The sequence below is a fragment of the Polypterus senegalus genome, unplaced genomic scaffold (genome assembly GCF_016835505.1).
Source record: "Polypterus senegalus isolate Bchr_013 unplaced genomic scaffold, ASM1683550v1 scaffold_285, whole genome shotgun sequence".
In the NCBI taxonomy this organism is placed as follows: Eukaryota; Metazoa; Chordata; class Cladistia; order Polypteriformes; family Polypteridae; genus Polypterus; species Polypterus senegalus.
Window position 1 is genome coordinate 39885 of NW_024386005.1, and position 23933 is coordinate 63817.

At 41.4% G+C, this 23933-nt stretch overlaps 1 protein-coding gene across 1 annotated transcript; it reads right to left on the reverse strand.

Moving 5' to 3' along the window:
* Positions 1 to 9053: 9053 nt before the first annotated feature.
* On the reverse strand, positions 9054 to 20515 carry LOC120522514 (butyrophilin subfamily 1 member A1-like). Its single transcript, XM_039743423.1, has 10 exons — positions 20320 to 20515; positions 18694 to 18765; positions 17983 to 18315; positions 16450 to 16731; positions 15616 to 15720; positions 15482 to 15508; positions 12538 to 12576; positions 11282 to 11308; positions 11162 to 11188; positions 9054 to 9262 (listed from the first exon to the last, which is right to left on the reverse strand). The coding sequence occupies exons 2-10, from the start codon at positions 18761 to 18763 to the stop codon at positions 9054 to 9056; spliced, it is 1119 nt and encodes a 372-aa protein (XP_039599357.1). The 5' UTR covers positions 18764 to 18765; positions 20320 to 20515.
* Positions 20516 to 23933: the final 3418 nt, after the last annotated feature.

Consider the following 23933-nt stretch of genomic DNA (forward strand, 5'->3'; position numbering starts at 1 on the left):
ACCAACATATGTTCCTGTGTTTGAGCGACATGGGCATGCTCAAAAAATAGATGTGTAATGCCATGAAAACTGCACGCAGGCACTTCAGTTCGCAAGCATTGGTACGAGAATGCAGTCACAAGTACGCTGCAGAGCTACAGCGCGTCTTTATGTGAAAACAGCATTCTCAGATGGGGGGTAGGGAAGGATCCTGAACACGACTGAGACTGAGAATGAAAAGTGAATAAAAAAAAAAAAACTAACCTTTACAAGTATCATAAATTACTGGCTGTTACACACTGAAATCAAATGCATGTTTTATTCTAAAATAGTAAGAATAAGTGCAGTTTACTTCTCAAAACTGAACCATGTGGGATCAAACTCATGACCTTTGGATACTAGTCAGTGGCTGATACCATTATGCTACCGTGACAGCTGTAGTTTGGAGCTCCTGGAGGAGCCTGATCAAGCTGATTGAGGGAGCTGTAGGAGGGATGACGTCACAGTGCAACAGCTTTACAATGATGTTTGGTCAGGTCTATATTCTGAACATAGAATTGCAAAACGTCTGATACTTTGAGGGGAAACAAAGACTTAAACTGTTCCGTCTTTAATAGTTTTTAAATTTGATATTTTAATATAAAAGAACCAGATAGAGACTGATAAGTGGCTGGTGTTATTCGGGTATTTTAATGACCTTTAAGCAAAAATAAATAAAAGTATTCATGTTTTGTACAAATTACTGGTTTTAACTTTGACTAGTTTTGGAAGAATAAATTTGATTTCTAAAGTCGTGTGTGCGTGTTTTAATTGTTGGGGGATTGTTTGGGCATTTAAAAAAAATTTACTTGAACCAACTACTTACAATAAATGGGCAAAAATGGGAGACGCCTGTGTTTTAAATAGTCAAAGAGTTGGGCTAACAATAATAATTATTATTAATATTATTACTGGTCATAGAAACAAATGAAAACAACTTGATCATATGTATCTGTGCTAGTTTGTGTTTGTGATTATGTGACCCATAATCATTTTTTCTCAGTATAAATCATTTTTTGGTTTTAAGAACTCCATCAAAAGAGCAAAGACAAACTTAGGAGTGGAAGGTGAGAAACCTCAGTGGAGAATCCTGACTATGACACGCTGCTAATTGCTCTGTGTGTGTTTTATTGGCGGGGTTCTTTAGACCTGTCTGCGCAAATGTGTTTGTGTTAAAGCCAACGGAGAAAATGCCAGGAGCGCACACACACACACACACACACGCACACACACGCACACACACACCTCTCATCCACAAATGCTTTAACTGTTGTCTTGTAAATTGTTGATTAAACCTATGAACACAGCTGTTCAGCAGTCCTAAACACAAGCGCATGGTCTATTTTTGTCCTTAATTAAAAGACATCAATACGTTAATAATTAACACAAAGATAACGTTGTTTATTTTGCTGAATAAGGTAATAAGCTATATTAAAATAAAACAAATCAGGAAGTAAGTGTTTTATACATTAAAGTATAACCAAGTGCCTAACAAACAGCACCAGCGTACAGTACAGACAAAGAGTGCGTGTGCTGGTGGGGATTGGAAGGTGAATTAGGAGACCTCATTTACAAGACAAAAGACGGTCTGAGGTGTGAATGCGTAGCTCCGCTTTGCTCTTCGGTGTGTGTGTGTGTGTGTTTTTAGGTTACTAGGGGTGCATTCTTAAATTCAGTCTGTCTGAATCTTTATAAACGCCAAGTTGGAAATCATGTTTTTATAAAAATATTTTTCTTAGTTTTCTTAGAACTTCATTAAAAGACAAACTTAGGAGGAGTGGAATGTGAGAAATCTCAACGGAGAATGTACTGACTTCTCCTTATTACTCACTGTTAGATGGTGCTAAAATGGTTTTTCATCCTGCCGGCATGCAAATGTGTTTGTGTTAAAGCCAGCTCAGACAAACCTGACGAATGCCGGAGCGCATATACACACACACACACACACACACACACACTGGTGGCACTTTAGCGTTAGTGCTTCAACGTTAAACGAAGCCCGTAAACTTGATCCTGAACAGCCACGGACTGACTTGAACAATAATAGTTGATTGTTTTATATTTATGTTTTTGTATATATTTTTAAATGTTCAAATGAACGTTTCAGAGTATATAATTTCTTGTGTCATCTGTTTACTGTGTTGGCTGATTTTGTGATTAAGACCCATGGGTTGTTACATTGAAATGTTTTTTATTATTAGTAGTGCCAGGCTTTAACCGTGCACAAATCACAATATAAGCCCTCTCGCACACGCACTCTCTCTCTCACTCTTTCTTGCACACACACATACACACACACACACACACAAATATATGATATTGCGTAAAACCAAATGAAACTATGGCAAAATATATAAGCAGTGAAAAATACAGTAGTATCCTGTAGGTGATTCCTGTCCTGAGATAACAGGCGCTAACCCTCTGGAAATGTTTAGTTCTGTTAGTATTGTTTTCAAGTGTAAATGTTTATGGGGATTTAATCTGTCTCTGCTGCCGCATCTATTCACAGTTGTGAGAAGTGATTAATGGCCCATCAGATCTTTGTTGGGGAACGTTATGCTGGTTAAATGACTAAAGAAATAATGATCCGTATGGACAGATATTTGTTCCAGATATTAAGCATCATTAATTGATTTGTTATGCCATTTTGACTATCAGCGAAAAAAACATCAGCGAAAACATCAAAAATATAACAAAACCAAACCCAAGCAGAAGTTACATTTAAGCTTTACTTTACAGCAAAATATTATCTACCAGTGTATTGAACAGAAATAGATCAAATACACCATAATGTTAAATACTGTACATAGCTTGTACACTTGTATTCCGTACCTACAGCGTCGGTATAGATAAATTGCAGATGTTACCAGGTCTTTAAGGATTGTTAACCCAGATAGCACACACACGTCGTGGAGATGTCTATGCAACGTCATCTTTCTCATCTGGCAGATGTCTGGCAGAGGGCGTTTGTTCAAAACGAATGTGATGTTTACCAGATGATACACTCTTTAGCAGACGTCTCCGCGACGTACCTGTGCTATCTGGCAAGGATGTCGTGAAAAATATTTTACTAACTAGTTTTATTAATTAATTAATTAATTAATTAAAAATAGCATGAGCATCATGGGTTGTGTATTGAGTGATTTAAATCTGTTTAATTAATCGTTTTTCCCTTTTTTACCACATCATCTATTTATGAAACTATGTTAACGTAAGTTATTTTAATTATTGAACTTAGTAACCGGCTGCTTGGACACTACTGAACATTACAAAACTGCCATGTCCCACAATACAGTGCATCTTTAATAAGACATGTTTACAATAGAACAAACCAGGACATACGTGTTTAATGTCGAATGACAAAATGGAACAACAGCTGGTCCAAACCAAGGTAGTGGGGCCGTGTGAGGGTGTGCTGGCCCTAAAGACTCAGCTGGAGGCTATCACCCAGAGACTGGAACAGCTAGAAAGCGAGAGAACCCCCATTCCTCCGATGTGGCAGCAGCTCACCTCTGCCCCCACGCCCCTCTTGTGGACGTCAGCTATTTGGGTCTCCAGACTCTGATGAGGGCAACGCTGAACTGACCATGTCACCAGCATTTTTAACTTCTACTTCAGCCTGCCATCAAAGCATCAGCTTCAAGAAAAGCACACACCTTCCAGATGTGCCTCTTAGGCCTCTGACTGCTGAAAGGGAGGAGACATTTTACAAAGAGTGTTTCCAGCGAGGAGAGCGTCGCCCAGATGTATATGCAGCGTCTTTATGGCACTCTGTCCATTTGAGGCCTACCAGAGCTGGGCAAAGCAGGTGAACTGGAGTGGGACAAACGGCAAAGCCAAATTGCCCAAGAATTTAAAAGACAAGGTGCACGAGACTGTCATGTAGAGATTTCCGGATCTGACAGCGGACCACTGGTTCCGAGTCAGAAGTAAAATCAACGAAACACTGAGAAGCCCTCGTAAACTTGACCCTGAACAGCCACGGGCTGGCTTTAGCAGTAATTTATGGTTTTCATTTTTTTTGTGTGTATATATTTTGCAAATGTTCGAATAAAACTTGATTTTTAGAATGTATAATTTATTGTGTCATTTGTTTACAGCGTTGGCTTAATTTGTGATTGAGACAAATGGGTTTTAATTGAAATAATTTATATTGGTAGGAGTAAGCCAGGCTCTAGCGACCTTGGACAAATCACAATATACTGTACTGTAAGCTCTCTCGACCCTCTCTCGCGTGCGTGCATGCACAAATAACACATGAAATTGCATAAAACCAAACGAAACTAGATAAAAAATATAAGCAGTAAAAAAATCAGTAAAAATACATTGGTATAACAGGCGCTAACTTTTTTACTATTGTTGCCAAGTGTTTATGGGGATTTAATCTGTCTGCTGCTGCATCTATTCGCAGTTGTGATAAGTGATTAATGCCCCATCAGATTTTTTGATGGGGAGGCATTATGCATGATTAAATGACAAAAGAAATACTGACCCATATGGACAGATATGTCTCAGGTTGCATGCGCCATTAATTGCCTTTGTTATGGCAATTTTTGACCATCAGTGGAAAAAAAAACATCAGCGAAAACATCAAAAAATATAACGAAAACAAACCCAAGCAGAAGTTACATTTTGAGCTTTACTTTGCAGCAAAATATAATTTATCAGTATATTAAATGGAACTAGGTAAAATACACCGTAATTTAAAATACTGTACATAGCCTGCATTTGTATTCCGTACCTACAATGATCGGTATAGATAAATTACAGACGTACCGTGTCTTTAAGGATTATTAAGGATGTCTTAAAAATATTTTACTAACTAGTTTTATTAATTCATTATTTAATAATAAATAGCATAATCATCATGGGTTGTGTATTGAGTGATTTAACAAATCTGTTTTATTAATCGGTTTGTTGTTGTTTTTTTTACCACGTCATCTATTTATGAAACTATGTTGACAATACAAGAACTGCCTGTACAGTATATTAAAGATACGGTATAGGGCTTCCTGGACACTGCAGTTAACTGAAGCAGTCAATGCTCCATCTGGCGGGATTATACAGCATTGCAACCATCTTTTTAGAAAGCGCATGGGGGCGTTTATGGGGCAGGGCATCGTTAACTGTGTCATCGCGGGGGATCACATTCCGTGCACGGATCGTGCATGGTCCTGTCATGGACCTGTCATGCTCCAGGCGGCTGTTTGACGTGGCTCCCACTGTATATTTTATTTCTTTTAGTTTGTTTCTCACCCATCCATCCATTTCCTGGACCTTCTTTTCTATTTCACATTTTCAAGATATTGCAGTTTCTACCAGCAGCAGTGGGCTCAGAGCAGGAAAATACAAACCCAGGATGGCAACCCACAGGGTGACGTCACTCACGAGTCAGGGTCTGGTTCTTTGAGAAGAAGCTTAAGAGAACTTGGAGATGGTCATCAGGATAACACACAAAGAACACGCAGGCAGTGGCTGAGGCAGCAGTGAGTGGACATGTGAGGTGATGGCACCACCAACTCAGAGGACTCTGTGACTTGAATATAACGCTCACATCAGATTTAAAATCAGTTCTAAAGTGACTATAAATGACAATTTAACTTTTCTGGGCATATTAAGACTGCACATTCCCACAAACACTTCACTTTACATTTATTAACATTAAAACTGACCTGACTGCCATGTGAACTGCCTCCTTGATGTTTTTCTTTGCCATCACTTCTTGTCCCCATGAGTCAGTGACCCAAGCTGATGACGCCATCGTTGATGTTGGGATTGTATGGCACATGGACTGTGTGACTGTGTTCAGTGTGTCCCCTCATGTTTGATATTTCATGTCCCACAGCTAAGTGAGGTGTCATCCACTCCACATAATGAATTCAAATTTGATCACAACACAAAGTGACCTGAAATGTCTGACAGCGAGTGGGACATCAGCCTGGTTGACAAACATTTCTTTATTTCTTTTATTAAATGCTAACTGTTCTGTTCATCTTTTCTAGAACATTCCCTACTGGTGCTACCGGTCCCAGTGCTCTGACTGGTGTGCTTGTAAATGTGTCACACTGCATTGACTTTCTAAAGACACCAAGAACACAGACATGAGAGTCCGTGTGTGATGTTAACGTCTCTTCAAGTCACCAGCAGAGCTGTGGATTGTAAAAGTGAGTCCAACACACTGGAGACCACCTGCCCAGCCGCCAGACACTCATTACAGTTCTCCCCTGCGTTAGTGACGCTCTGTGCCATGTCTGTAAGAGAGGACAGTGGCATCAGTGACTGAGCAGTGACATTAACTCTGTGCATTTAAATAAAGTTCACAATGCTAAAGGATCTGCAGCAGGCTGAGGAGCAACAAGAGACACACTGAGTGCGCTGGAGTGACAAAGTCACACTTCAGATGGACCAGCTGACCTGCACGCACGACCATTCTGTGTCTTATTGTCTTTAAAACTAGATAAACTATAACAATAATGGCATTTAACAATCAGACTGACTTGAGTGGGTGGCGATTTGTCAATGTCAATGTCAATTTATTTATATAGCACATTTAAAACAACATAGGAATGCTGTGGCCAAAGGGCTTTACAATAAAAGAAGAAAAACATACAATTAACAAAATAACATAAATAGAAATAAAATAAAAGAACATCAATAAAATACTGTAATAAATGACCAAACAATAAGAACAGGAGGACAGGCCATAGAAGAAGACGTCATGAGAAATGACACAAGGAGTCTCATCACAAACAGCGAGAGGCAAAAGGCGACTGAGAGGAGAAGAACGCGTGAAGCAAAGGTGTGTGAGTCAGCTGAGACAGACAGACATGGACAGAAGAACAGACACAGTGTGACATCCTTAAAGCAGCGGAGATACAAAAGGGCTGTGGGAGGCCAAAATCTGAGCAAACATTCAAGTTCAGGTTTACTGACAAGTGTGCAGATTACAGGAAACTCTGACTTGTCTGCTTGACAAACACGAACATCACGTTTAGAGTTTCATTAACATGTGAGAAAGTCAAAGATACAAACAGTAAGACCACCGACATGTGTGTGGTGTGCAGACGAGAGCAGTGACTGTGATTAGTGAGAGGAAGAGCATGAAGATCACGCTGATGACACGAGTTTATCTACAACTCCAAAGTCACTCAGCAAATCTCATCAGTGACTCAACTTTCATACTGCAGGCCGACGTGTATTTATAGAGGCTTCTGTTCAACAAATGTAACTTTAGTATTATTATTATTATTATTATTATTATTATTATTATTACATTAAACCCCCCAAGTGGCCCAGTGCCTCACAACTCTAACATCAAATCCCATCATGCTCAGCGTCTCTGTGGAGTTAACGTGTTCTCCTGGTGTCACATGACTCTTCTCCCAGTTCTCCCAGTTGCACATCCCCTGGTCACTGGTAACACCAGACAAACACACTTGCAGCTCTGTCCCTGACTCTATTTGAGTTCATTTATAAATGACAGACAAAGTGACATTTCTGAGTCTCACATACGCCTTCACACTCAAATGCACAATAAATAAACTGATTCAGACGAGGACTGGATTGATGAATTGGAGTCCATTTTGAATTATTTTAATTACACTTCATGACCACAAGAGGTGCCATTCACACACAATTCTGTATTCTGTTGTCATTTTTAATTGTTCTGATTTGTGTGAAGTCGTCCATTTTTGAATTCTGTTTCTTCAGTTCTTTTCTCACGTCTAGCACTCTGTTCAGTAATTAAACTTATTATTGTCATTTCTGTCACACACTCCGACTCCAGCACTGCAGCAGACCACCTGTGTGTGTCACTGAAATGACGTCGAGTCTGCCGGAGGTTCAGGACTGTGAGGTGGACCCTCAGAGAAGTTCACGAGAAGCCATTTTCTTACAGAGGACAGCGCCGTGTCACCTCACTGATGTCGATGATTTCTTTTTGTAATTCCTGCCTTTCTTTATTTCATTTGACGTCCCTTTCTGTTTTATTTCATTTCATCACAAACTCATCTCAGTGTTGATGAACTTCTCAGCAGACTTACAGTGTTGTGTATTTCAGTCCACGTTTAACAATAGAAGTATATAACGCTAGATAGGAATTCAGGTTTGTCTGATCGGTGGTCTCGTAGTAGCACAGTGATTGGTGGTCCGGCCTTCAGCTCTGGTGTCACAGGTTGGTTCTTATCCGTGTTGCCCCCACATTGACAGCCCCTGTGACCCTGAATTAGATAAGCGAGTTACAAAATGGACGGTGGTCTCGATATTCAGGGTCTCAGATTTCTTCTGCTCAGCTCACACTCTTCATGTCTTTTAATGTCACAAAGTGGGCACCTCAGGGTCATCAGGACTGACCACCAGCAAGTGACGTCACACAACGACTGAAGAAAACCAATCCAGTGCTGTGGAGAACACGACCATCTTTGTTGAATTCCTCTTTGAATGTCAAATTAAAGACGCGCACTCAGGATTTCTGTTCATTCTCAGACCCTCAGATTCACATTTGATGATGGAGCCGATGCTTTGATCCGACGCCATTTAAAAATCCCAAGTGTTCAGTCCTGATGTCTCATTAAAAATGAAAATCAGACGAGCAGCAAACAGCAGGACACCTCAGGGGGGCTTTGAGTTCGGTGGTCTGATGTTAAAGAAAGTCTCCATCGGCTTTGTGCTGCTCAGAGATGGACAGACGAAATTAATACAGAGGGGTCAGTGTGTGCGCAGGGGGCAGATGACCAGAGGGGCCGGTTTTTACCACCGTCATTAAGACAAGGACTGAAGAACGGATAGAGGGGCTCAGTGAAGGAGTCTGTGAAGGTGTAGAGGTGAGAGCGGGACTGGGCATTGTAAAAGGAGACCTGACCTTCATCATAGTCCAGAAAGACCCCCACAGTCTGCGGCTTCACTCTCAGGGGGAGGGGGATAGGACGGCCAATGTTAGCTGCGTACTTGTTCTTATTCATCAGCCCTACAGTCCAGTATCCATAATATGGGATCAGTGTAATCCCCCTTCCTGTTGGCCGACTCTCTGGCGACTCCTAAATCCCACGCAGTCTTCCCCCGACCTCCACCTCCCAGTAGTGTCTCCCTGACGTAAATCCTTCTCTGGCCAGGACATTAACACAGTGGTTAAACCTCTTTGGATTGTTCGTCACTCTCTGCCATGTGTCTGTGTCTCTCACTTCTTTCCCATCTTCAGACACAATGAGACATGGATGTGCAGTCTCAGGGTCAAAAGTGACATCAGCTGAGGAGAAGAAGAAGAAAAGAGGAAGACGTCAGGAAATCAGGGGACTTGAGGAAGACAACAACACATTTACACTCCTTGAAGGACCTGAACATTAAAAGACAAAGACGTCAAACAGCACGTGTTCAGTTCTCAGCCCACCAAGCCCCTCGTGTGTCTCTCTGTGTCACTGCTCGGCCCCCCTGTGTAGTCGCACCTCTGACCTCCTCCATTTTATCTTCATTTAACCCTAAAGAGCCTGATCACCACGCTGTGAACATTTTAATAAAAGACGAATCACACAGCGAGGATTTGTTAAAGACACAAACAAGAAGACCACCAGTGAGGCCTGGCACTCGTTCACAGACTCACCAGCAGCTCTCAGACTTGTCGTCACTAACCTGAGGGTCTCATGTCCCCCCTGGCCTGTTGTCCTGTTCCTGTCATTCCTGTCCACTTTGATTCATTTTGCTCTGCTCTGCTCTGCTCTATTGGTGACTCTGTCACTTTTCTCGTCCTTACACTGCGTTGGTGGCCTTTTATTTAGCAGACCCCCCACTTTATGTTTCTCAGTTCCTTGTCAGAAGTGACAATGGGGGGCACTGAATTTATGACCCTGAATCTAACAACACAAGATGGCCGCCTGTCAGTGATGAGGATGAAGTGTCACAAGTCATCAGTCAGCAGAGACACCATGTGACCAGTCAGTACAGGTGAGGGGGGCTTTAATAAGGAGAGGGGACGAGAGGACATACAAGGTGACAACACTGATAGTGATGACAAAGGACAGGACAGCAGGACAAAACACAAAGTGGCACTAAAGAGGGGACAGGACTGGACACTGAGGGGCTGAGAATGGACAGCGGGCCCTGTGAGGACTCAGCAGCACTCAGTTTACTTTAAAAAGAGCAAACGTTGGGAGTGAAAACCTCAAGTGTGTCCTCAGTGTTGTCATCTCACAAATACTTCAACATCGACATGCTGGAAATCATGGGGCCTGAGAAAGGGTCTGCACTGAAACACAAGAGGGTCCTAAGTGACAGAAGGGACATCATGGAGTCTTTAAGTAGCAGGATTAGTGACAATGACACGCAGTGCTAATCGGTACGAGACCACCGAATCAAAATGACCTTCTGAGAATAAAGTCTACAAGACAAGAGCGTCCTTTGTACCGAGGAAGACATCTGAGGAGTTGTGTCTGCACGAGGAGGGTCCGGTCTTTAGTTCTGTCTTTACTGACTTGTCTGACGTTCTTGAAACACAAAATAAAGTAATGTCCGCCTGCCAAGGAGAATCCAGCTGTTTATGACAGAGGACTGTTTAGTGAACTTCATAGGAATAAGAGAACTAGCGATATTCAAAGAGACCACCAGGGGGCAGTAGAGGCTGAGGTCTTCCTGTTCCTTAACTAGCAGCTCATCTGCCTTTAAACACACAGAACAAGCAGCCATCCATTGTCATAACCTGCTTATCCAGGGCAGAGTCGAGGGGCAGATGGAGCCGATCACAGCAGGCATCAGGGCAGGGCAGGAACAACACATGGACGGGACGCCAGTCCATCAGCGGGCAAACACTCAGACACACATCAGGGCTAACTGAGCGTCACCGGACCACCTAACCTGCATGTCTTTGGAGCACACGGAGGAGACCCTCACAGTCACAGGCAGAACATGCAAACTCCACACAAGGAGCCCCCAGGATGTGAACCCCAGTGTCCTTACTGGGAGATGGCAGTGCTACCACTGTGTCACCATGTCACCCACACAGAGGGACCTCAGCCATTAACTGAGACCTGGGGGACAGTCACAGAGCTCACAAGGTGCTGCTTGTCATGGTCATGAAGGTGACACGTTTAACATGAAGACACAAAGACTACAGACACAGAAAATGAGAATTTCATGAGCAGCTTATCAACCGTACCTGCTGAGCTGCATATTCTCCTCCATTCTGTAAAATAAGAAATAAAGAAATAAACTTAATGAGTCCAATAAAGAGTGAGACTTGAAAGACCCCCAGTGACCCCCAGTTCAAATATTGTACCTGCATTGGTGACGCGTTGTGACTTTTCTGCAGAAGAAGAGAGCTGCGTTACTGAGTGAATAATCAGGTGGGTCAACTTAACACATCATCTCTTCAGTTCTCACTCGCTACTTTCATTTACTTTCATTTTCCTCTTCTGAAGTCTTAAAATATCTTTGCATTTCAAATTTCCCTTCATAAAGACCCCTTATAATAGACAGCAGAACAATGGACATGACAATAGCTGGAGTGCCAAGCACAGACTGAAAGTGGATTTGCAGAATTAACAGCCTACTGGCCTTTGGCTTTGAATCTGCGTGACGTCTGATGAAGAAGGAACAGAATTATTTATGATTATTAGGAGTGGAGGTCCTACTGTGAGACTTCTGACCGTGTCCTCGTGACCACAGAAACACAGAAATGAACGCTGCAGGTGTAATTAGTGTGACTGCAATACAATAAGACACGTGCCAGAAGACCCTCGTCTTGACCAGTTTGTCTCCTACTGATGGCCTTGCTATTTGTCTTCTCCATTGTCAGTTCAAATGGCTCCTCAGTGCCAACTGTCTGAGTGTCGGTGACCAGAAACAAACTGCTGTGTGACCTGAGACATCAGAGTGACAGTGGAGGACTGAACTTCTATCAGGTGACATGTGATGCCCACTTCACGGGGTCCTGCTCACTCTTAGGGGTTCACAGTTAAAATAATGTGGTGAATCCAAATGTGAGGACAGAAATCCAAATGTTTAATAATCAGACTGAGTGGAGCAGACGGAGCTTTAGAATAAAAACAACAGCAAACAAAGGATAAGGAGGACTCTTGTGTTGTGTCCAGTACTACTGAGGTAGGGTCTGAGCCCCAGGACCCTCAAACTGATGGACCAACGATAAGAAGAGTGGACTAAAATAAAAGAAGAAGATGAGAAGAAAACACAAGGCACCTTACTGAGTGGCGTAAATAAGATACGAGAGGACAGCACAGTGGGCACCTCAGGGTGTGTGTGAGCTAAGAACGTTCAAACAGTTCTTATAAAATACTGATTCACTCTCAGACATGGAATCAAATACAAATCATATTCATAATAATATTATCAGGAAAGCATCCTTAGACTCCAGAATGTTTCTTAGCAAAGTGCCTCTACTTGGACTTGTCATTTCTAGCACTAATGTTTCACGTTCTTATTGTGTCCCTTGAATTACTAAACTCTCTCCCTCCATTTAAATCTTTAACAGTTTTATTTTGCATTTTAATACAAAGAAGAAAAATCTTTTCTTACCAATTTCCTTGTGCAGGAACCAAATAGGAAGGAATCCAACTGTAGACACAAAGAGAAGAACAAAGTGAACATTTGAGAAGAGAAGTGGGACTGACAACACCAGTCTCTCCATGGATGAAGGACACCTCAGATGAATATTTATATATACTGTATATTGTGAACGTCATACGGATGGAGTGGCGTCCCAACTGGGGTGAAGGCTGATACTTTGTCCAGCTGGGAGGCCACAATGAAAGGCTGTGCCACCTGCCCAGGATGGCTTTTGGTTCTTGTCCTACGTGGTGGAAATTTAACAGATGGACTGGATGAAATATCAAGGACAATACAGCCTACAATATGAGAGACGGCAGTGATCCACTGGCTCAGTTCATATGACTTGTAGTTCAGAAGGGCAATCCTGCCAGGGTCTGTGTCTGCCACCAGAGGGCACTTCCATAAGAGAGCCTACAGTACCTGATCATGTGACCCCCATATGTGCTTTCAGAATGCAATGTCATGACACCAGAAGTACACCAGGGTCCAACATACAAGAGAGCGTCTCCTTCACTTGGAGAGTCAGAGTTGGGAGGAAGAGGATGACACTCACTAAGGAGGAGCAGAGGGAGACAATAAAGCACTTATTTGACGTATTGTTTAAAGTAAGAGTTGTGAGGTGTTGTCATGTAATAAAACATGTTATGTTATCCTCCGTTGGTGTCTGACGTGGTTGTATCTGCTGTTCAGAGCTCTGGGGCACCCCTAGTGGCCACAAAATATACAGCAATATGTCTGCTTCTGAGGTTGACTAGGGACATTGTCACAAGTGAAGACTTTTCAGGTGACATACGTTACATACGATACCATATTTATATGTAACCTTTAGGGGAAATGACAGAGATGTACGATTTAGGAGATCATTGTTACGCAGATGACACTCAAATCCATATTGGGGTAAACTTCCACCACTACTCTCCTCACAAACTGACTCCATGAAACAAAGTCAAGGGTGCAACAGACGTTCCTTCAATCAAATTGCTTAATGACTGAGGTTCTTTAATGGGTCCTTCTTCTTCTGTACAAAAAATAAATCATTTGAGTTCATCTGTTGATAGAATTCTGTTATCACCTACCATTAATGTCTGTGACCTTGGAGTTATTTATGACAGTCAGCTCACGTTTGATGCACACATTAAAAACATTACCAAAATGTATTTGTTTCATCAGCACAAGATGGCAGGACCCTGAATATTTCTGTTACTATCTGCTTCTGAAAAGAGAATTCATGTCTTCATCTAAGGCCCTTCATCATTGAGATTATTGCAATGCTCTTCTCTTTGGTCTACCAGCAAATTCTCTTAAGAAGCTCCAGTGTGTGCAAAACTGTGCTGCTCAGACTCGTACCCATACGTCACTGAACCGTCACATCACCCCTGTACTGGCGTCACTGCACTGGCTCTCTGCTCACAAACACGTCACATTTAAAACTCTCATTCTAACACACAAAGAAGTCCACGGCACAGCCTCTCGTCACATCTGTGGCCTCGTCAGACCCTCCATTCTGCTGGCTCTTTGTCCCTGCAGGAGGAAACTTCAAGTCATGGAGGATGAGAACTTGATTTACAGAATCTAATGACGTTCTGTTTGACTCTCCTGCTTTGTTTGGATTTATTACTGGATGTCACAAATTGGTTTTTACTTTGTTATTTACTGCTTGTGTAGTGGGTTGGCGCCCTGCCCGGGGTTGTTTCCTGCCTTGTGCCCTGTGCTGGCTGAGATTGGCTCCAGCAGACCCCATGACCCTGTAGTTATAGCGGGTTGGATAATGGATGGATGGATATTTACTGCTTACTTTATACTTTTTATTCTTCTGTTCTTGCTATGCCTTATTGCACTCTGGTTCAAGAAAAGTGTGTTAGAAATAAAATGTGCTTTTATTATTATTATTATTATTATTAAGTGAAGTGAACATGCTGGCACAGAGGTTGACAGTGCTGCCCAGCCCAATCAGTGTCCATGCTTCTCTACTGTCTTCGTGGCATTATCTGCTATTCATTCCAAAGAAGAACAATAAATATGTTAAGAGTATTAGTGTGTGTTTGAGTGTTTGAGTGTGTGAGTGTGTGTGTGTGTGTGTGTGTGTGTGTGTGTGTGTGTGTGTGTGTGAGTCACAGACTGGCACCTTACAAATGGATTTCTACTGTCGTGTGTCAACTCTCTGCTACCGTTAATTGGAATCAGATAACAGATGAATGAATTTTAGATTCAAAATCATAAAATAAATTTAAAAAGCTGTTTATTTTTTATTGTTTTTGTTTCCTTCTCTATTCACACATGAAGCACCAACACAAAGGAGACACAGAAGACTTCACTGAACGTGGTGGGCCACATTGGCTCAATGCTGACCATTTTCAAATCGTCTCCTCTTCACATTCAGGCTGGCCGGCCTGATCTCCCATTTTGAATTTCCTGACCAGTTCACGTTTATTCAGTCACACCAAGGCCTTCACTAATTGAACTGCTCAGATATTCATGGACTCTGAAGACCCCTGAGAAGCCACCTCACCATCACAGGAGACAGATGAGCAGTGGCCAAGTAGAAAGAGGTAAATCAGCACAAGTCGAGCTCATCAGACCAGTCCTTGATCAGAGTGTCTCATATCTACAGCCCTGTGCTGACTCACGACTAGAGAGAGGACTAAATGTGTAATGGAGGAGCCATTTGGCACTCAGAGCACACGTGACGTTAGGTTTGTCAGCCCACAGCACTCAAACTCCAGGTCAGCTCCTGGTATGATGTCTCCAGTGGACAGTCTGCATGTCCTTCCATTGTCAGTGGATTTCCAATGTGGACTCCTACAGCCGCTAACTGTGAATTGTGTGATCAAAATACAAACTGACTGACACGTCTCAGGATTCACCGATGACAGTAAAAGCCACAAAGTAACTGAAATCAAACTGTACTCACCTATTGAATCATATCTGGTGTTTGTTTCTATGGAAGACAAAAAAGAATATAAAGATGAATTATTTATGAATAACTTTACCATTTACTGAGCAGTCAGTCTGTTCTGATGTCGATGTGAGATCTTCTGTCCTCACCTCTCATTCTTCTCCATTGAATGACCAGCAGGGGAGTCACCACTAAGCAAAGAACCAACAAGACGCAGAAAGCCACCAACCAGCCAGAGACCCCTGGGGAGAAACCTGCAAAATGAGAGGAAGACGTGTGAGTCTGTGAGACAGGAATGAGGTTCAGGTGAGGAAAACACAGAAGAATCCATCAAGTGGGACTCCTTCATGCTAAGGGGAGCATCATGAGACCCTGCATTTACACCACAGATGATGTGCTCCTGTAGCTGGAGCCTGGGACCAAACACACCTTCACAGCCATGTCATCAGCGTGTCCATCAGCCCTCTCGTTCTCCATCATTAATTATCCAGTATCTCACCTCCATTAATGTCCACTCAGTGTCGTTCTCCTCCAGTGTTTGTCTCCTACGTCTTTTAATCTACAAGTTTACTTTTCATTTCTTTGAATCACGTGACACAGATATATATGGAGGTCCACTCCTAGACTGAGTCACAACTGAATTTTCTATTTTTCTATTTTCACGATGGCCTTGTCTCAAAGTCGCACTGCTAGCCAACTGTACCTGACATTGTAGATTTGTTCACGTGTGTGTGGTGATGTGAATTCCTGTATTTCAAAGTTCCAACTCTTATTCATATTTCATTTCCACTTATGGATCTTTTCTTTTAATGTGCATATGGCACATCGTTTAACACTAAATTAGTTACTACATTGATTTTCCAGGTAATTAGTAAATGGGAGCCTAGCTTTTAGAGCTGAGCTACAAATATGTGCTTTAGTGCCACATTCTGTGTAAAAATAAAGTGTCAATGCTGCTAGTGCCACACTATTCAATGACGTACTGTAGATGCCAAGTCCGGAGTGCCAGTCTGGCTTTGGTGCTTTACTTCTCATCAGACAGCTGAACACGTTGTACTCCTCCTTCACCGGGAGGACGCTGCTCACTCTCAGAAGACCCTCGGAGTCCCGCTCTGACTTTATTGTGGACTGTGACGTCACGTCTGCCCCATTCATGTCCCTCCAGGTGACTTCTGGTTGGGGGTTCCACTTCTCAGCGCTGCACTCCAGTCGGGTCTTCTGGCCTTCAGTGGAGCTCATAGAAATGGAGGGCTGAGCACCTAAAACTAATGAAACACAAAAGAGTGGAAGATCAGTGAAGAGAAGAAGAAGAAACACTTTAACATCAGCTGACATGGCATACGGTTAGGAATGAACTGCTCAAATAAAGGAATTTGGTTGTTTTAGTTTGGAGTGCAGGCTTTGATTTTATTTTGTTTGACTTGTTTCTGATCATTTTATTTATTGCTTATATTTAATGAAACTTGGCAGAGCGTCAGTTTGTAAATGCTTGGGACCAACTGAGGTAAGTTGGCAGGTTTGGAGACTTTGAGGACATTTCTTTGAATGTCTTCACACTCATAAATAAAGAGACCAGCTATTGAAATATTACTGGCCTGGACCTGAGGAGTTTGTCACCTCAACAGTCCTACAAACCAGAGGAGCAGCACCTTTGACCTCTGGACTCCAATTCCTTGGCATGCTGTCTGTGCTGGGAGGCTTCTCAGGTGACCTGCTGTCCCACTTGATGTCCCACCTGATGGCGTCCAGTGTCACGTTTTAGACAGGGTCTTAACCCACTTTAGGTGTAGTTTAACCATCTGTGATCTTCTGGTGATTTTTAAATATTATAATTGTGTATATTTCATTGTTTGTGTCCTTATGTATGTTATGTTTATAATCTTGCTCTGTTTATTACTTACCTGTTATGTTTTAGCATATCTAGTTATACACCTTATATCATTTATAGAGTTTCAGGGCTGCAGGACCACCTGAGATGATGTTTGTTTGTATCACACAATGTTACTGATTCAAGGTTTTCTCATTTTTAATGGTATTTTTGTATTTTATTCTGGTTTGTCAACTTTTATTTTACTTCAGTTCTTTGTATATTCTGTATTTGTCTTTATTTAGTGTTTGTTTCCAATGTCATATATTCCCTGTTGTTCTTTCTGTGAAGAGCTTTGATAAGGAGGAATGTACGACATGAATAAATTGTTTCATTATTATTATTATTATTATTATTATTATTATTATTATTATTATTATTATTATCTTCCTTATCTCATCATGGGACCCGGTCACTCATATTGGCCGACTTTAACATCACCAGTTAACCCAATTCATATGTCTTTCGATTTGAAAGGAAAATCAAAATACTCAGAAAAAAGTAAAACCTGATGAGGAGGTAAAAGTGCAAACTCTACACTGACAACAAGTGTTCATGGGAAGTGGACATGGACTTCATCAGGCAGTAGATCTAGCCACTGAGTCATTGTGCCATCCCATAATACAACTAGAAACAAATGCACACTGACCTTCAACAGTGAGTGAGACCCGAGTCTCATCATCTCTTTGTCCTAAGTACACATAACACCTGTAGAGTTGATCATCAGAAACACGGACATTTCTGATTATTAGAGACACGTTGCCATTCTTGAGGTTGTCTCTGCTCAGAGTTCTTCTTGTGTCAGTCTGTCTCCCGATATTGTAATTGGTGTATAACAGCTCTGGTGTCCTGAAGTCCGTTGTAAACCACCTCACTTCAAAGGCCTCAGCATTAAGAGCTGGTGAGAGGGAGGCTGGCAGGACCACATCTTCACCGACATAAGTGACGACGGGCTTAGAAGGACCAACAACGATGAAGCTGTCTGGAAAGGAAACCACAGGAGTGGAGTGACGACCAGGATGTGATTTGTAAATTAGAAAAAAATGACAAAAGTTAATGAAAACCATGTTAGCCTACTCATAAATGTTTCATTATCATTTCATCTTTCTGACTTCTTGTAGAATAAACTGTCCTTAAATTATTTTTCAAGGTTTAAACTATTGCAAGCCATAAAACAAAAACAATTAAATTCTTTCTCTTACTTTTCTTTGACAAAAAGCTTACAAATAAAAATAAATATTCTTTGTAAAGAGACTTGCTTCTGCTGAACTTTGCTATGAAGAGAAATGTGTAAATAAAGAGTATGAAACATTTAGCACACCTAAAAATTAACAAAATATAACCAGCCATCCATCCATACCTGCCCAGGAGATATCTGTGTTGTGTAGAAACAATAAGATAAGAAGAGTCCATCGCATCTGAAGGTTCATGGCTGAAACACAAAGAAGAGCTCATTGTACCTGTGAAGTCAGCTCCTCTGACAGACTGGTGTGTAAAACAACTCACAGATAAAACTTCAAATGACAGGAGCAGAGACCACCATTTATATCATTTGTGTTTACGTGTTAATAACCCCGGGGCTTTAACTGACATTCTTTAGCTTGATTTACTGCCTGAACACTTTGGTTGACATGAAGCTTTTCGACTCGACTCTCAGCTCTTTTATTTTAATATTTTCATCCTTTACCTAATTGATCTTTACAATAAGCGCACTTTCTCATCCCAGTGAACTCACAGTTCTTCACCTATCTAGTTCTACCACAATGACACAGGAATGGCACTCTGTCATCAAACTGGCAGACATCAGTGGTACAGCTGTGGTCTGTCACCTCCACCTTTGTCTTATTGTAGCCCCCAAAACACAACTGCATCAGACTGGCCCACCCAGTGGTCACCAACTAGAATTTGTTCTCTTTTTCTGTTGTTATTGTTCTGGACTGTTGAGTCCTAGAAAGTATGAGATTCACTTTAGAGAGATGACCAGGAGATGAAAGAGGAAAGTAAAGCAGTTCTGAATGTAGGAGGACATTTCCTAAATAAAGAACTGAGGCCAGAAGAACAAAAAAGGGAAATGGAAAAAGTTCATTAGCCTAAAAACAAATGGTGCCTACTTCGGCTATACGGTATTAAAAGGTATTTGTGAAAGGTATTCCTTTGCTCTTTCTACTGTAATTATAATTTACAAGCTGGACACCATTATTTTATACCAGAAGAATTGTGACATCGAGTGACATGTCACCAGTAGTCATAGAATGGACAATGAAAATCTGCTGTCAACACAACATGGTGGTAATCAGGCCAAAAATGATACAAAATATATAAAAATAAAACATTGAGATAAACAGTATGGACAATAACTAAACCTTTGAAAATGTAAAATTGATGGCCTAAATTCAGGTAACAGTTTATTAACTATAAAGGTCTACCTTGGGTTGGTTGCCATTTTGTCATGAAAGTCACAGACATTGCAGTTTCTCCAGAAGTGACAATCCTGATCTTTTAAACGCCTCTTTGAACTCAGACAGGCCTTCAACACTCGACATCTCCAGCGTCAGATCACACAGCCTCTTTGGACGGGCACAACTGGTTCTCTCTCTTAGTGATTTCTCTTTCTTATTTAAAATACATTTTCAGCCAATTCAGATGTAGGCTAACCTACATCTGTAAAATCCTGATCAATGTTCATAATGTTCATTAATGTTTGTTGTGGTGGTCTTGACTTGAGTTACTTTTACTGGTGAAAACTCAGGGTGGACAAGCTAATTGATGACAGCACCCTGATCTCATATGAAGGCCTTCTGCTCTGCTCATGGCTCCTTCATTAAACACACACTTCATCTGCACGACCTCAATGTAAACTTGTGTAGCATAAGCCAGTTACACGTTACTGAGTGAGTGAGCCTCCAAATTACAATTCTTATCACTCACAACCAAAGGATTCATTAACAACAGCAATGAAATAAACGTCCATAATGTCTCCACTTACCTGCTTTCACTTTATTTTCTCTCCACTTTCTCCACGTTAGAGCTCACACATCACGAGGATTTGTCCTTCATCAGCGGTCTGTGAACTTCATGCCCAATATGTCAGTCTTTCATGTTCTTAATGTCTTATAAGTCTGTAGAAGGAGAAGATAGCGTGCAATAAAATAAAAGGAGTTGTATAAAGTGTTCCTCCTCGGATTACCTTCTCTTTCGTTTTTAAACGGCAGCCTGCCAACACTGACACGCCTGAGTCTTAAAGTGACAGAAACACATTAAAATAAAATGGCCTGTGATCTGACAATAAGACCCTCAGCTTTTATCAGATCTCATGAGAATTCTGTGCTTTGATGATCTTTTTAGATTTTTTAACAAAGCAGGGCACACACTTATCACCCTTTGTTCAGATTAGAAGCAGACTTGTGGTGTGAGGATCACGTCAGCCCAAGGAAGGAGAGGAGACCAGCAGAAGAAATCAAAATGGAGTCAGGGCATGCACTTGATTTATTAGAGAATAAAATACATTGCTGACCTCCTCAAATGGTGCAAAACAGAAACACAGGGAATAAGAAAAAGATGAGGAAGTTACAGTCTGTGATAATCTGATTAAATCCAAAGCCAACAGGATATCTTCAGTGGGCTTCTTCTCAAAACTGGAAGAACAAAATGTATTCATGAAATGCAACAAAAACAAATAAAGTTGTAGAAAAGAGAATCTCACCTCCTGCTGGTGAACAACATCTCAATAAGCGTTGGGTTTGATTTGACGGGACTCACGTCTATGCTGTGAACTCAGAAGAAGTGAAATCAAACTTAACACTTCTAGAAAATCAGAATCCACAGAATGACATCTAAAGACGGCAGGAGTTTGTTAGCAGGTACAGGTTAGGGTTGTGAGGTGGACTGTCACTAAAACTGGAGAACTTCACTGGTAACACTGAGGATGTGTGAGAACATGTAAGCAGTCGTCATCTTTTACACTCGTTCAGTTTCAGTGCTGATATTATTTTAGATTTGTTATTAACTCTGAGGTTTCAGTTAAAGCTCAGTGTGTCCTGTGGTCACATTCTGACTCGCTGGTGTCCTCCATTGCCTTGCAGCAATTCACATGCAGCCTTTATTAGGCATAATAACATTATTATTATTATTATATTATTATTATTAATAATACATTTTATCTATATAATACCTTTTCCATGTTCAAGGAGTTTTCTGTTAGAAGTTGCTCTGTAGTTGTGTCTGAAGGTTGACCGTTCTGAAATATGCCTCAGTTTATATTGTCAGACATTTCAGACGTCACTTCCATGAGTGCCTTTCCACTTCAGCACACGTTCTCATCCTTGATATGAAGACCTTGTTGGAAGTTGTCGGAGTTCACTAAAAAATATTTTAGGAGCATCTTTAATATTCACCAGGAGATGGAGGACACCAAATGGGGCAGAAGAAGAACCTGCAGAAAATACAAACAAATGTTCTCAGCTAGAAATGAAAACCAAACTGAGTAACTAAACACGAGAACACACCAAGAAATAAAGTCAAAACAAATGAGGTAGAAAGCACAAAACCCCAAACTGTGTGAATCAACACTAACAGCTTTGCTCCAACACTGGGATACAGAGATGTGTGCTCTGACATCTTTAATTAGAAAGCAAGAAGACGATGACCAGTGTTGTGCAGAATCCTCTAAAAGAGTATTTAGATACTGTGGAAGACTGCCGGCTTCGAGGCGTCCGCACCCCAGGCCGACAGGAGGAGCTCTCCAGACAGCGGGATCGTGCTCCGAGGTCCAGCAGGGCCTTATGGACTCTGTGGTGTGTATACACAGCCCTGCTGGATACCTTGGGCGCCACCAGGAGTCGCTGTGGGGGACTTATGGGCTCCGTTGTGCCTTATGACCGGGAGTACGTCACGGTCATGTGACAGGAAGGTATGGCGTGCTCCGGGTTGAAGTAATGGACTTATTGCCCTGACCGGAAGGAGTAGGGAACTGTGGACTCCTGGGACAGGAACACCTCCGGGTCAGGGGCTATAAAGGACGCTGCCTCAGTCCAGACACTGAGCTGTGCTGGGTGGGAGAGGAGCAAAGTGTCTGGGCGAGGAGGAGAGGTTATTGTGTGCTTATTGAGTTTATTAGAGTGTGTGTATTTGTAGTTAATGAGTAGTGTGGAAGGTGCTTGGTGCACTAAAGAAAATAATAAAAGAGTCTTGGACTATTACCTGGTGTCAGGAGTCGTACCTGAGGGTTCGAGGGTGCACTACTGCCCCCTACTGCCACAATACTGAATATACAGTATTCAATTACTTCAGATTTGTATTCTTATTGCATACTCAAAATATGTGATTTATTCTGAATACTTCATGAATACTTTTTGAACTTACTGTCAGGAATCGATATATAGCCTAGCTCAGCGTTTCTCAACCTTTAAGTATTTATGACCAATTTTCATAAAAGTTTTAATGGCCCCGAAACACTTTTTGAAATGTAGATGCATATTTTATTATACCTACTTAACTTTTATCGACATTTATTTAACTCTATATTTATTGTTCTAGTATCAAAATGTTGTTTAAGTTAATTTGTTTTGGTTTCAACAGATTTTTTTCATATTTTTGATTTTTGTTTTCTTTTTTCATATCTTGGCACCTAGGGGCCGCCCCACAGGTTGAGAACCACTGGCCTAGCTCATAAAAATGATATAACAAGTCAAACATATTGACATTAACTTGTGACCTGAAAATGCACTTCAGTCATTGCCAGTCGAAGCCCATTTGGAGCCCTAGGTGGAGTGGACAGACATGGCCTCTCATTGTCCATAGCAGGTACTAGTGCTGGGCGGTATACGGTTCATACCAAAAACGTTTTTATTTTTGTTTTATGATATGGATTTTTCTTATACGAAACACCGGTTTAAATAGCCTAAACAACGTTCAGAATGTGGCGCAAGAAACTGTTTAAGGGGACCTTTTTCACTGCTGCATCGTTAAACGAGAATACAGCAGAGTACATGCGTTAGTGGAGGTATTGAGCAGTGAAACCTGACAGAGAACATTCCTAAATGGAAGCTGTAGCAGGCGATAAAGTTGAACATGATGTTGCAGAAGAACTTTTGACGAAGAAAGCTGCCATGTTTGTTGTCTAAAGATACTTTGGTTTTAAAAGTTTGGATGCAGACTATTATGTTCAAATGTGTGAATATTGTTTCTATACTACTGGATAATACTGCAAGCCAAGTTGTACTTGTTTTATTTTCTTTCAATACTATGTAATGTACCTAGTTACTGCGTAATAGTGTGACGATGCCGGTCCCCTACAGACTCCCTCTTCCCACATGGGAGTCTGTTGAACCAACACCGTCGATAGTTATGACTGAGATGAGCTGAGAAATCTCATTGAAGTCAGGTGATGGTGGAAAGTGCTCAAGTGCTTTTCTTAAAACAGTCAAAAGTAAAACCAAAAGTGTCCATTGTGCAGTGTTCAGAAAAATACAGCCCCAAATAAATAGCAAATCCATAAAACCAGTGAAAAGTGGGGATAAAATCCATAATAAATAAATCCGTTAAAATAGAGGTTAAAATGCAGTCTCTCTCCTGCCTGATCGCAGCACACCACCTTCTGTC

Excerpts from the sequence above, each read along its gene's own strand:
- LOC120522514 (XM_039743423.1), bottom strand. The coding sequence starts at position 18,763 with ATGAACCTTCAGATGCGATGGACTCTTCTTATCTTATTGTTTCTACAC. Across the intron at positions 12,577-15,481 it reads CACCAGATATGATTCAATAG|TTGGATTCCTTCCTATTTGG; the intron begins GTGAGTACAGTT and ends TTGTGTCTACAG. Across the intron at positions 11,309-12,537 it reads GTTCCTGCACAAGGAAATTG|AAAAGTCACAACGCGTCACC; the intron begins GTAAGAAAAGAT and ends CTTCTTCTGCAG.